This window comes from Nicotiana attenuata, chromosome 1, assembly GCF_001879085.1.
Source record: "Nicotiana attenuata strain UT chromosome 1, NIATTr2, whole genome shotgun sequence".
NCBI lineage: Eukaryota > Viridiplantae > Streptophyta > Magnoliopsida > Solanales > Solanaceae > Nicotiana > Nicotiana attenuata.
Window position 1 is genome coordinate 36,478,406 of NC_031989.1, and position 14,401 is coordinate 36,492,806.

General features: G+C 39.4%; 1 protein-coding gene across 1 annotated transcript; it reads right to left on the reverse strand.

Moving 5' to 3' along the window:
* LOC109224672 (uclacyanin-3-like) lies at positions 8,585 to 10,226 on the reverse strand. The gene is made up of 2 exons (XM_019389209.1): positions 9,968 to 10,226; positions 8,585 to 9,203 (listed from the first exon to the last, which is right to left on the reverse strand). Exons 1-2 carry the CDS (start codon positions 10,125 to 10,127, stop codon positions 8,791 to 8,793), a joined length of 573 nt encoding a protein of 190 aa, XP_019244754.1. The 5' UTR covers positions 10,128 to 10,226; the 3' UTR covers positions 8,585 to 8,790.

Below are 14,401 nucleotides of genomic sequence, written 5' to 3' on the forward strand. Positions count from 1 at the left end.
AATGGTAAGCTCTAATTTGGTGCGGTAATGATAGGAGTGGTAGTCAACCTATACTTGAGTAGATTAAAAGCTTTCATGCAATCATCATTGAACACAAATTTTGCATCTTTTTCCAACAACTTGCACAAGGGGTTCACCACCTTTGAGAAATCCTTGATGAACCGACGGTAGAACCCCGCATGACCTAGAAAGCTCCTCACTCCTTTGACAGAAGTAGGAGGAGGGAGTTTTGATATCAGTTCAATTTTTGCTTTATCCACTTCAATACCATTCTTGGATATCTTATGGCCGAGGACAATGCCCTCCTCAACCATAAAGTGGCACTTCTCCCAATTAAGCACCAAGTTAGTCTCTTCACAACGTGCCAAGAATTTATCAAGACTATCCAAACATTCATCAAAAGAATCCCCCACAATAGAGAAATCATCCATGAAAACCTCAAGGAAGTCCTCCACCATATCCGTGAATATTGCCATCATACACCGATGAAAAGTAGCCGGTGCATTACATTAACCAAACGACATCTTTGAGAATGCAAATGTGCCATACGGACAAGTGAAAGTAGTCTTCTCTTGGTCTTCAGGTGCAATAAGATTCTGGTTATACCCGGAATACCCATCCAAGAAGCAATAATAAGCACGTCCGGCTAACCTATCCAACATTTGATCAAGAAATGAAAGCGGAAAATGGTCTTTCCGAGTCACTTTGTTGAGCTTCCTATAATCCATGCATACCCTCCAACTGGTGACAGTTCTTGTGGGGATCAACTCATTGTTGTCATTTGTAATCACAGTCATGCCCCCTTCTTTGGGACACATTATACTGGTGAAGTCCATGAACTATCAGAAATAGGGTAGACAACCCTAGCATCCAACCACTTGATGACCTATTTCTTGACAACCTCTTACATGGCCTCATTCTACCTTCTTTGATGTTCCACAGAGGGTTTAGCATCCTCCTCCAATATGATTTTGTGCATGCAAAAGGCGGGTCTTATACCCCCGAATATCCGCCAATGTCCAACCTATTGCCTTCTTTCTCCTTTCGAGCACCGCAAGGGTGGCATCTACCTGCACGTTAGTTACGCACGAGGAAAGAATAACAGGTAAAGTGGAACAAGGGCCTAAGAACTCATACCTGAGGTGTGAAGGCAAAGGCCTCAACTCCAATATGGGAGGCTCCTCGATTGAGGGCTTTGTTGGTGGAGTCTTCCGGTTCTCAAGATCCAAGGAAAGTTTCCGTGGCTCATATGTATATGAACCCATTCCTTGCAAAGCGACATATTCTACCAAGCCTTCCTTCTCATCCACATTATGATTCAACAACACAGTTTCCAAAGGGTCTTCCACATTAATCACAGCACTTGTGTCTTCAACAATCACCTCGGTCACAAGATCCACAAACGAACACACTTCGTTGCTATTAGGCTGCCTCATTGACTTGCAAACATGGAACCCAACTTTTTCACCGCCTACCCGGAAGGTGAGCTCCCCTGCTTCCACATCAACTAAGGCCTTCCCTGTAGCAAGGAAAGGTCTCCCCAATATGATTCGCACCTCGTAGTCAACCTCACAGTCAAGTATCACAAAATTTGCGGGAAATATGAACTTGTCGACCCGAACTAGAACATCATCAATTATCCCCAATGGCCTCTTCATTGTTCTGTCTGTCATTTGTAACCTCATGATGTGGGCCTTGGTTGCCCAATCCCCAATGTCTTGAACACAGAATATGGCATCAAGTTAATGCTTGCCCCCAAATCACACAAAGCCTTGGCGAAATCGGCACTACCAATAGTGCATGGGATTGTAAAGGCACCAGGGTCTTCTAACTTTGGAGCCATGGAGTGCACAATAGCACTCACTTGATGTGTCATTTTGATCGTTTCACAGTTTATTGATCTCTTCTTTGTTACCAAGTCCTTTATGAACTTGGCATATCCCGGCATTTGTTTTAGAGCTTTAACCAAAGGCACATTTATGGACAAGCTTTTCATCATATCAATGAATTTCTTAAACTGATTCTCATTGTTTTGCTTTGCGAGCCTTTGAGGATAAGGTGGAGGAGGCCTTGGCAAAGGAGCCCTGGCTTTGGGCACTACCGTTTCCGGTATGTCTATCACATGTTCCCTAGATAGGTTCACATCATTTTGTGTCTTCTCCATGTTGTCATCAATGTCTATCCTCACTTCATCATTCACATTCACATCATTCACCTGCAAATCATTGCTCGGCTCATCATCATCTTGAACCAACACATCATCACTCACAACCGTTCTTGGATTAGAGGTACTAGCAACTCCACCTCTACCACTTCTTGTAATCACCGCCATGGCATGGCCCGTATTGTTCCCACCCTTCGGGTTCACCACCGTGTCACTTGGTAGTGCCCCCTTAGGGCGAGTATTCAAAGCTTGAGAAATTTAGCGAAGTTGAACTTCCAAGTTCCAGATAGAAGTATTATGGGAGGCCAATTGGGCATCGGAGTCAGCATTTCTCTTCATCATTTGCTCGAACATGGATTCAATCCATCCCATCTCATCGTTGGAAGAGCTAGGACCTTGTGAGGGAAATGGAGGCGGGTTTTTTAGTTGTTGATACATCGGGGGCCTTTGAAATCCCGACCCCCGATTCCCTTGATTATTGTTGTTCCAACCCCCTTGATTGTTATTGCCTCCCCAATTACTATTATTGTTGCCACCCCTAATTACCTTGGTTTCCTTGGTTACCCCAATTTTGATTGTTGTTGTTCCCCCAATTGCTTTGGTTGCTGTTGTTGCCACTATTCCAATTTCCTTGTTGATTTTGATTTCCCCAATTTCCTTGTGATCTCCATTGTTGTTGATTTGGAGCATTGCCCCGTTGATGTTGGTAGTTGTTCACATATTGAACCTCTTCACTTTGATCATCGTATGAATCATCTTGATTGTACCCACTACCACTTTGCTCAAATTGATCTGGATTGCTTTGAACTTGTTGACCTCGTTGCCTTCTCTTGTTGACCATCATATTCACCCCTTCCATGGAATTCACTTGTTTTTACCCTTGAACTTGTTGCAACTGAGCTTTGGCCAATTGGTTCATGGTAGTAGTCAACTCGGCTATAGCTTGGCCTTGGTCATGGAGCTCCTTGTGTAAGTGAATACCATTAGTATCACCGTGTGGCAGATTAGCTCGACTTTGCCACGCTGAAGAAGTATCCGCCATCTCATCCAGTATTTCACACGCTTCGGCATATGGCGTATTCATGAAGTTCTCCCCGGCGAGTTGGTTAACTACACATTGGTTTGTAGTGTTGATGCCACGGTAGAATGTTTGTTGGACCATGCCTTCGGTCATATCATTATTCGGATATTATTTAACCATCGTCCGATACCTTTCCCAAATCTCATGAAGCGGTTCATTTGGCTCTTGTTTAATAGCAAGGATCTCATCTCTTAGCGTCGCCATATGAACTTCTCGGCCAATTCATCCCAACTAGTGATGGAATGGTTGGGTAACCTTTCTAGCCAATCCAAAGCCTTCTCCCTTAGAGAAAATGGGTAAAGCCTTAACCTCAATGCGTCCTCGGAGACATGAGTTTGCTTGCTTCCCCAGCACGTATCAACAAAACCTTTGAGATGCTTGTAGGCGTTTTGGTGTGGAGCTCCGGTGAAGAAACCCCTCTATTCCAAGAGTGTAAGCATGACATTGGTTATTTGAAAGTTGTCCTCCCTAATCCGGGGCGGGACTATTGCACTTGCATAGCCTTCGTTGGGCAACACCCGGTGTGCTGCCCTTGGAGGAGTTGGGGGAGGGTTTGGAATATTATCATGGGTGGTCGGCCCCTCCTTTGTGCTTGAGGTTCGGGTTGAATCTCATCCACGTGATCATCATCTACCTCCTCCCCCAATGGCAAATTTCCCAGGGCTTCATTGTTAAGAGCCATTTGGTACTAAGAGCAATTCACACACAAATTAGAAAAATGGAAGGAAAGAAAAACAAAATACACAAATACTCAGATATACAGCTAAAACTGTCTAACTCCTCGGCAACGGCGCCAAAAATTGATCGGGTCAAAGCCTGCACTACTATTGAGTAGCGAGGATGGTCGATGCAGTTTTACCTAACTAGGTCGGGATCGAATCCACAGGGAGTTAATTTGTTTGGAATTAGATTTATATCCAAGTCTAGATGCGGGTTTTGCTCTTAATTACACTTCCACAAATGGTTGGTTTGTTTTCTACTTCTACTTCAATTCTATAGCATGCAATATTTGAAACTAAGTATAATATTTTTGTTGTTGAGTTTCAAGGGTTTAAAGGGACTAGGGTAGTGACTTCCACCTAGGTGAATATCTAACGGGTAGCAAGAATCTAGGGCAATCATGTGATTAATTGGGATCGTAATATAGTTATCATACACGGATACTCACTCTATACCTCTCGGTAGTTTGAGTGATTTTGCCCAATTTGGCTTTCTCAAGTCCAAATAGGTATTCATGCAATACAAGTGATATTATCTCAAGTCAGGTATTACTATCCCTAGGTTTAACCCTTTAATTGGGGCTATCAATTTCTTGAGTTCACTCCAGTTCCTTGTTAGCCTAGTTTTCCTAGACTTACTCCCTCTTTCTCAAGTAGAGACTAAGTCATAAAGGCATGAATCAGTGTTTGCAACCACTAATTCCATAGTTCTAGCAAGAACTAGGCTAAATACTACTAACCCAACACATTCAAGCCCTAAAATTCAAGACCCATTAAATACCCACACTAGGGTTGGGTGACAACCCTAGCTATGAGTTTACTACTCATGGAAATAGCAAAAATCAAAGATGAAATAAAGATAAAATTCATAATACTAGATTAAAAGATGAAAATTTAATGTTGGAAGATAATTCTAGTACAAAATTGCCCAAAATGGAATTTCCAATCGTCTCACGTGCTCAGCAAAAACATAACTTAACCTTAAAATGTCAAAAAGATCTATTTATACTAAGCTGAAATTTCCAAACAAAAATGCCCCTGCGGAGGTTTCGCGGCCGCGTAATTCTCACCGCAGCCGCACTCTTGCTTTCGCGGCCGCGTAAATCTAACCGCGGTCCGCGCTTTTAACTTCTGGATCTGGGTTGAGCATTGTTTCGCGGGGCACGTAATTTGCATCATGGTCATGTAGGAGACTACCGCGGCCGCGTAATTCTACCGCGGACTGAACTCCTTGTTTTTGCTTGAAATGTGAACTCTCTGTACCTCAGCAACTGCGGTTCGCATAATTCCAATCGTGGCCCCGATGAGACTTTCGCGGCCGCACTTTTCTGGCGCGTTTGGTCGGAAATGCACTCTCTGAATTTCCCTTTCGCGGACCGCGTATTTGTGATCGCAGCCGCATTGTGGCTTCTGCGGCCGCACAATATTTGTGCGGTCCGCGTTTCAGGTCTCCTGGCCCAGTCTTGGTTTTTGTTCAAGTTTTGACTCCTTTATGAGTTGATTATGCCTCCTTTGGCTCATTTTGATCAATTCCTGCAAGCAAGCATATTACATTAGTTTCCGAAATACCTTCATCCATTTTAGGCCCAAAACGCAAGTAAAAGAGAGCAAATAATAGGTTAAAATCCCCACTTATCAAGGATGCCCAGTCGCGAATTCCCACAGTATGAGGTAAGACGCGAGTTACCTAGTCTTCGATATCAAGGACCAAGGAAGGGGGACGCCTACCAACTAAAAGAAGAAAGACCTGAGCAAGTTAGAAACAAAAAGAGGAGGGATAAATAAAATATATGATAGACGGTAAAGACACTTACGGTTGAAGTTCCACTGCTTGGGGAACCCGGCTGAGTCCGCCACAGCGTGCTCGGTTCTGACGAAGAAGTAATTGCACCAGAACCGGCAGTTCGCCTTGTCATCCATCCCCGTCACCAATCCTTTAGTCTCATAGTGGCGGAGATGAATCAGCGTTCCTCGGTAGAAGCTAGGCGAGAAGAGATGCAGCAGATGACGGATGGAGACTTCGCAGCCGGCAAACTCTACGAACTTCACCAGCATCAAAAAGACTTTATATAGGTAAGGGGAAAGCTATGCCGGGCAGACTCCATAAAAGTGGCAGAATTCCTCAGCTAGTGGGGGAACAGGAAGAGAGTAACCCACCAAAAATGGGTAGGCGTAGAAAGCGCAATACCCAAGCCGGTGAACTTGTATTGCATCGTTCCCCGCCGGAACAATATCGACGTGAGCGGGAATACGAAATTTAGACCGCATATCAGATATTTATTTCGACCCCATGACTAATAGTACCTGCTCAGGAGCAGAGGCAGGTTCTTTTGGGAAGTCATTTCTGACGGACGGGTTCCTAGGAACAATCTCTCCACGGTGGGAAAACTTTCATCTTTCGCAACCGTGGGTTCATCGCTACCGGAAGGTATGGCTACCGACAAAGGGGTGGCATCAGAAACTATGTCACAAGTGTGAGGGGAGTTTTTCATTTCTGCAGTAACGTGTATATAGTAGAGCCGGAAGAAGGGTATCAACGGGAAAAGAAACCGTAAGCTAGAGCTGAAAAGCAAAAGGAAATCGGAAGCAAGGGTTAGAGAAGAAGCAGAAGAACAAGCAAAGTGACAAAGGAATATGAAGTGCGAAAAGTTTCATTTTTGAATCTCCCTTCCCCTATTTATAAGGTATTGTGGCGCTCAGATCGATGCAAGAAACTGTCATTGACACTAAAATCGAAGCAACAGAAGCACTAGAAATGACGCATTGCATCGGGAAGATGCGTAATGATGACGCGCGTGGTCATGACGTCATCCTATGTTATCCATGCCAACCACAACCTTTGAGCCGATCCGTCATCAATGTGACGTTGACCAATTCAGCTCGTTCTCCACGACGGAATGTCTTGTGATTAGGTACAGATAAAATCCGCTCATCAAGGACTCCCAAGAGGACGACCTTAATAAGCGGAGGGACTAACTGTATGGGTCAAAATAAGGTCAAGTTTAGTGAATGTAGACGGATAAGCTGAGGCCGAGGTCGAAACCAAGCACGGTCCAGTGGCGAGGAGTCGCTCAAAGAGAGAGACCAGTGCCGAGGTCGAGTAGAGAACAAAAGGCTGCAACAGTTAGAATATTCCTAGGATTGTGAATAGGAATATTCCACTGAATATTCCCCCAAATTGTACTTTTTTAGGGTTTTGTAGGGATATCCCTTATAAATAGAAAGAGAGAGGAAACAAAAAGGGGGCTTCGGAACTTTTATGAAAGAACATCTTGTAAAGAGTTGACTATCAGGAATATACAAAAAGCTTGTCTTGTCTCCTCTGTTTGATTCCATTACAAAACATTCCTCTTTCATTCACAAGATCCAAGAACACGTTGTTTACTTCCGTAGTCTGCTGTCAAACGCTATAGTCAAAAGAAGGAATCATCCATCCCATTCAACATTTGGATGACAAATTCCATCTTATTACATTTAATGTCATTTATCACATTTATTGCATGTTTTCATTCTCATATTTATTAACATTCATTGAGCATTAACTTGACATTCGTTGACTTGAACATGGTCCCATACCCTCCAAGTTGTTGAACTTTAGATTCGGGATTTATTACTTTTAACTTGGATTCACCCTTTGTCTATTTATTAAATTGGTTTAACAAAAAGAGCTTAAAACTTTTTTGTCAAACAATATATATATATATATATATANATATATATATATATATATATATATATATATATATATATATATATATATATATATATATATACTCCCTCCATTTTAATTTATGTGAACCTATTTCCTTTTTAGTCCGTGCCGAAAAGAATGATCTATCTCCTTATTTGGAAACAATTTACCTTTATGCAATGATTTATAGCCACAGAAAAATATCTCTGCCTCATTTTACACCACAAGTTTAAAAGTCTTCTCTAGTTTCTTAAACTTCGTACCCAGTCAAAGGGGTTCACGTAAATTAAAACGGAGGGAGTATATGAATGTATGAATTAATACATACGAGTAAAATTAACTTTCTAAAAATTATTTTGATTGAGCTGTATGAATGAAATTATACATTTACTTGTAAAATGAGTAAGATTTTTCTTGTCAAATACAACTATATTTCCAAAACTAACCATCTTGCCTTACTTATTCTAGCTTTTCTATTTTCAGTACATATATTGTTGCATCTTATATGATCTACAACTACTACCAAACAGCTCGGGGGGGGGGGGGGGGGGGTTTATAAAGGGCTCCTAAGCCATAGCAAATTAAATTGTCCTTTTCCGTTGTAGGTCGGCATAAAATATTACTCTCTCCGGTTCACAATAAGTGTCCAATTTGCTTTTAACACGCCTATTAAGAAAATACTAAATTCTATATAAAAATACCTACTATGACTAAATTACCCCTAATTAAACATTTAATGTGAGGAGTAAGAAAACTTTTTAGGGATATGTACATAGGGGTTATTTTGTAAAAACAAATTGAATTCTTTCTTGATTACATAACTAGACACTTATTTTAAACCAAAATGTAAAAGCAAATTCGACACTTATTGTGAACCGGAGGGAGTACTAATACTAAAAGTAAAGCAACAAACTTTTAAAAGATTTCTCTTCGATCCAACAGCTGACAGCTCGATAAACTAAAATGTGAATAAAAATCACTTATTTCCTTACAACAATATGCACACAAAAATTAGCTGCTCATGAACATTAATTAAAAGGAACAAAAATAACAGCTGAACCCCACCAATAGTAATAATGAGCAAACTAAGAAAGGAATAAAATTAACAATAATAATACAAAGCACTGCCTCTCGCCTAGCACATAAACGCAAACATAGCTCCCAACACAACTGAAAATCCGACCACAGTTTTGCCCATAACTCCGGCTGCTCCGTTAGGTGTTACCGGTGTCGACTTCGACGGCGTGTTGCCAACCTCAGGCGTGGGTGTGGTGGGTGAGTCAGAAGGAGTTGAAGGAGTGGTTGAAGGAGTTGAAGGAGTTGACGGAGTTGACGGAGTGGAGGAGCTGTCTTTGACATCGACGGCTAACTTCATGCCAGATTGACAATGACCTAATGCGGAACAAGTGAAGTACATTGGACCGGCCTTGGAAAGTTTGATAGTGGTCTTGCCGCCGCTGTAAGACTCAAGGGCGTTTCCGGTGTTGCAATTTTCATAGTCATCTTTGCTTATTACATCAACGCTGTGGCTTTCACCGTAGTTGAACTCTGATCATCATCATCATCATGCAAATTCAAATTATTGTTTTGGTTTAGTTTAATAACATCAATAATTGAGAAATTAAACCTTGAGTTTCTTTGTTAATTATATTTAATTCTGTTAAGTTAAAGATATATAAGATGTTAAAAAAGAAACTACTATATCTTGTCAATTTTATGTAACTAGCCTATCTCTTCTCAAGTCTACTTTTGATATTTTCTGGTATAGATACAAAATTTGGTCTTCATGAAAGAGTATGGTGAAATGGTGAGAATCTTTTTATCGTTTAATTGAAATTTTAGGTTCACGAATATCAGCAATGAAGTACCTTTTACCCTTCATCGAGCCTATTCAGTACGAATCTGAATTAATCAGGACAATTGAGATAGATCATCTAGCATTCTAGGGGGAAAATTAATATTTCATGCTGCACATATTTAGTTGACTTTTCTTGGTAAAAATGTTTACTGAGTCTGGTCATAGAGATTTTGTGTCACACGACACAATATTAGGGATGTTGCAATTACCCTACGGTCCCCGTAAGCCGTAAGGTAAACTATTTTGCTTTTGGATTTTATATTATTTTCATGATAAAATTGCATTGTAATATTTGATTTTATATTAACCCAAAAGTATCTAGTTCAACTTCTATGAATGGAAAACATTTTAGTAAAGAATATTATATTGTCTAGCGCATATTCAAATTAGTCGGACCAATAAGTTTAGAATACTGAATAACTTAAGGGTAAAAAAAAGAAGTGGAAAGACTAACCAAGGGTGTCACCAACGTTGAAGGTTTCACCAGCTGCCCAAGTGGAGTAATCTCCGGTCTGGCTCCACCCGCCGCTGCCTCCAACGACGTGGTTGGCGGCAAAAGCCACCGGAGAAGCAACAAGAAGAAATAGAAGAGTTGCTACCGCTGACACTGCCATTACTTAATTAGATTTCTTTTCAAAGTTAATAAAAATTGAGTTGAAGAGTAAATAGAAGAGAGAAATTATGGTACACATTTAGCAAATGATGCTAGCCCTACTTATATAGAGAGTTTAAGGTTATGAAAACTTGGAATGTCATGTAGTTCAATGCTAGAAATTACCTTTAAAAATTTAAGAAATTCCAGACTTTGTATTGCTTGTGATAATATTAAACTGGGGATTTGGTGCCTCTACTTCCCATGTCTACCTAATTTATTAGGACATATTTGAATGTCTTTCTCTATCCTTTCGCTGACTTTACGGCGTCTAAGTGTCGTGGCATTACCCCTTCTTTTATCTTAACCTTGGAATTTAAGTTTTGCAACTTACTTGGCTTTCTCGCTACAAAATTGGCTTATTTTAGTCCAACAAATATTTGACTAATATATGGTTTAAGATTATTCTCTAGGACGAATCAAATCACAAAAGAATGCAGCAAATATGCATAAATCATAATTCATGTTTTCTTTTCACATAATTAACAGGGGAGTAAACAATGTGTTATCGGACAACATAAAGGGGTCACAATACAAAACAAATGAGCTGTGAGTTTAAATCTCAGTGGGTCCCTTTGGGTCAATATATATTTGATTCCAAAATAACAATACATATATGCCTAAATTGTACATTACATTTTAAAGTTTTTTATTAGTTCAAAATGTCTCGTAAGTTTTCTCTCAATTTTTTTCATAGAAGAAGTTAATTATCACCTATAAGAAACTAGTAATTTTAAGGAAATTAATCTTCTGTTAGATCAAGTTGAATTATGTGCTGCGACAAGTTTAAGGTTACTTGTAGTTGTTTGGTAACTTTTACTAAGAGGTGAATTCTTTAAATATGAAGGTTTGAAGAAGACAAAAATTCTTTAAACATGAAGCCACACCACTAACAATCCAATAGCTAGCTGTGGGTATTATTCACACCAGAGACTTTCATAATTTGAGAATTTACTTGAAAAGGCGTCACCTAATTTGTACTAAAAAAATTATCATCATGCAGAGAGTAGGTTTAGCACTATGAATAAGATACACCTGATATATTATTCGCTTATAATATTTGAATACTATTAATGTGAGAAAATGATTGTCACGTATATATTGACTTGAACCAATCAATTATATTCCATTGTGTTGGTTGGGTTTGTTACTTGTTAGGCCATGCGGTAGTTGTCCTCTAATCCAATCAGAGATAAATGCAGATTAATTAGTCAAAGGAACAGTTTGCATTTTCACTTTTTTTTTTTTAAAAAAAAGTTTCTAATAATCAATTTTGTATTTTTCTTCCCCAGTTAATACCAACCTCTAGCGAAACACACGACGAATAATACGTATTAGGGTCAACTTATGTTAATTTTAAGCCAGCTTCCACAATCTGAGTTAGTTATAAATAGTAAACTTGACGTCAAATTAAGTTTCGTGTATAACTTGTGCTAAGTATAAAATAATCAATCTAGTTGATTAACAATTCAACAAACGTTAGTTAGGAGATTTTGATATATTAACTCAAAAAAGAATAAGAAAATATTTAGAGTTGTGAAATTCTTTACTTAATACTTTTGACTTTATCTAACAGTTAAAGCCAAACCAATGAAAAGGAAATCTCATATTATTTCATAGGAAAAACTAGAATGCCGAAATTATTGCACGTCCGATATTGTTAGTTGTTCACATTACAAGAACTAAAACATTTCAATTGTTAGTTTAATACAGACATCCCCGAAGAACATGGAAATGAGTTGGTTTCGATTTGAAACTTTTCTGATTGGAACAGTTGAGAAAGTTCATTTCTCTTTTTTTTTTTTTTTTTTTTTTTTTTTTTTTTTTTTTTTAGTTTAACTATTTTTTTTTTGGCTAAAAGGGCTTTTCTAACATATATTAAACATTACCCGGTAGGGTATAAACAGTAACACTGTTTACCGAGGGGTATACCCCCCGCGCTAGGAACAAAAGTAATACTATACAATCCAAAATTTGTCTTGAGAAAACAGTTCCTGCGATGTCTGCCCAAAAAGCATGAATAGCAAACACCGGAGGAACTGTTGTTACATAAAGTCTATCAAAAAAATTCTTTTTGGCACCCTCCTTTGCCAACAGATCAACTACTTTGCTTCATCTCCCAGTAGTTGTGCTTCACCACCACGTCTCCTAGCCTTAGGATGATTGACCTGCATTCAAAGATAAATGAGTCAAAAACATGGTTTCCGTTGTTGAGCATTCTTATTACCTCAGTAGAATCTGTGTTGATTTCTAGAGGCGTTAACTGTCTTTCTTCAGCAATCCGTAATCCTCTCAGCACCGCGAACAGTTCTGCTTGTGTTTTAGTAGTGTGTTGCAGCTACCCGTGAATCCCAGCACCTAGTTTTCACTTGCGTCTCTGAAAAATCCTCCCACTCCTCCCTTGCCCGGGTTCCCAGCTGCAGCCTCTTCAGTGTTAAGCTTATATTGGTCTCTTGGTGGGGGAATCCATTTGACCCAGATAGTTTTCTCTTTTGTGGGTGCTTTGTCCGCTGAGATAGTGATATACTCAGTCGCTTTTGCCAATGCAACATTTGCAGGGACCATGTCCTTCTTTTTGTTGAAGAGGTTATTATTCCTAGTGATCCAGATCTGCCAAAAGCTAAAGGGGAGAAGGTCTTCCCAAGTGATGATGTTATTGAAAGGCTTTCTTTTGAGAGAGGCCTATGTGGTAGGCCTATCCCGGCTATTGAATGAGATATTATGATTTTGAGCATTAAAGGTACTCTTCGAGATTAAATTTCCCCAGAATGTTTTTGTGTTGGGGCACTCAAAGATAATGTGGGTAGATGTCTAAATGGACTGGTTACAGAAACAACACATTGGGTTCAAATGTATTGTTTACCCTAAAATCGGATAATAATTGAATTTATACGCGGTTTTAAGGATACATGATATAACTTGGAACAAAATAAGAAGATACGTAAATTGATATTGAAATTGAGTGCAAATATAAATAAAAGCAAACCGAAGAAAATGTATAACTTTGGCTCTTGAGCTGGGTTGCCTCGACCAAACGAATATTCTACTGGAAAATAAGAACAAAGTAATAGAGTATTGAGAGCTTAAGAGAAAGATAGTATATTACTTTTTGTAGCGTGAATGTGGTCCTTTTTACAAATGATCAACTCCCCTTTATATAGTAGGGGAGTCCTACCCTTGATATAATTTTAAATACAGTAAGAAATCCCATGATTAGCTAATTAATCGGCCTCTTCTTGATGCGTGCCGAGATTTCCGCCGTGATCCTTGGCCGATTGCGGATATTTCGGCTTTCCATTATTTGGTTCGGTAAGCTTCCCTCGATCTTGCTCGATCTCTATCCTGCCTGGTTTCGATCTTGGCCGACCTCGATCTCGATCGATCTTTGGTTCACGAGCTCGGCAATCTATCTTTACACCACAGTCCGATATAACATGGGATCGAACCTTGACCTGCCACATTCCATGGCAAGCCCGATTTCGACCGTATACAGATAGTCCCCTCCTTTCTCGGAGAGAAGGCAACGAGAAACGATATGAACTTTTCCAATTCCATCTCGATGGGCCATGACGTATGTATTGGGAAAAATTGAGTTTACACATATCGAAGTGATTGAAAAATGACACGTCATGACATGAAGGCTAGTCAAAGAGTGATGATTAGCAAAGAGGCACGAGTTGCAACAGATACGAGCAGAGGCACAAGTAGAGGCACGAGCAGTTATTCAAAAGACTCAACGCTCGTACCTATTTAAATCCAAAAATCAAGGAGAATAAATCTGACAGCACAAGAGAGTACAGATACAGTATTTGATAAGCATTAAATACTAAAAACGTTAGAGAATCTGTATTAAAATACGATGATTATGTAACATAGAATTTAATGCCTTTAATTGTCTGTAATAGTCTTATTATGACAAAGGCAAAACGTATATCTTAGAGATAGCTATAAAAAGGAGAAGACTGGTCATTTGTAAGAACAGGGAATATCAACTGAATATACTGATTTACTTTGTTTTCTACTATCTATCTTATTGTTATCAAAATCAATTTCTTCTGTTCATCTTCGATTATCAGTAACCCGAGTTCTTCTAAAAATAAAGCTTTGACCGAAATTCTATTTTTTGGTTAAACAAATTGGTTCCGTTACCGGGAATCTGATAATCTATTCTTTCTTAGTCTAACCTTTTTTGCATCAACAACCATGTCAAACGTTAATGACAACAACCAAGGAAAC

Coding starts and splice junctions, on each gene's coding strand:
- LOC109224672 (XM_019389209.1), bottom strand. CDS start 10,127: ATGGCAGTGTCAGCGGTAGCAACTCTTCTATTTCTTCTTGTTGCTTCT. Junction 9,204..9,967: donor CAACGTTGGTGACACCCTTG/GTTAGTCTTTCC, acceptor GATGATGATCAG/AGTTCAACTACGGTGAAAGC.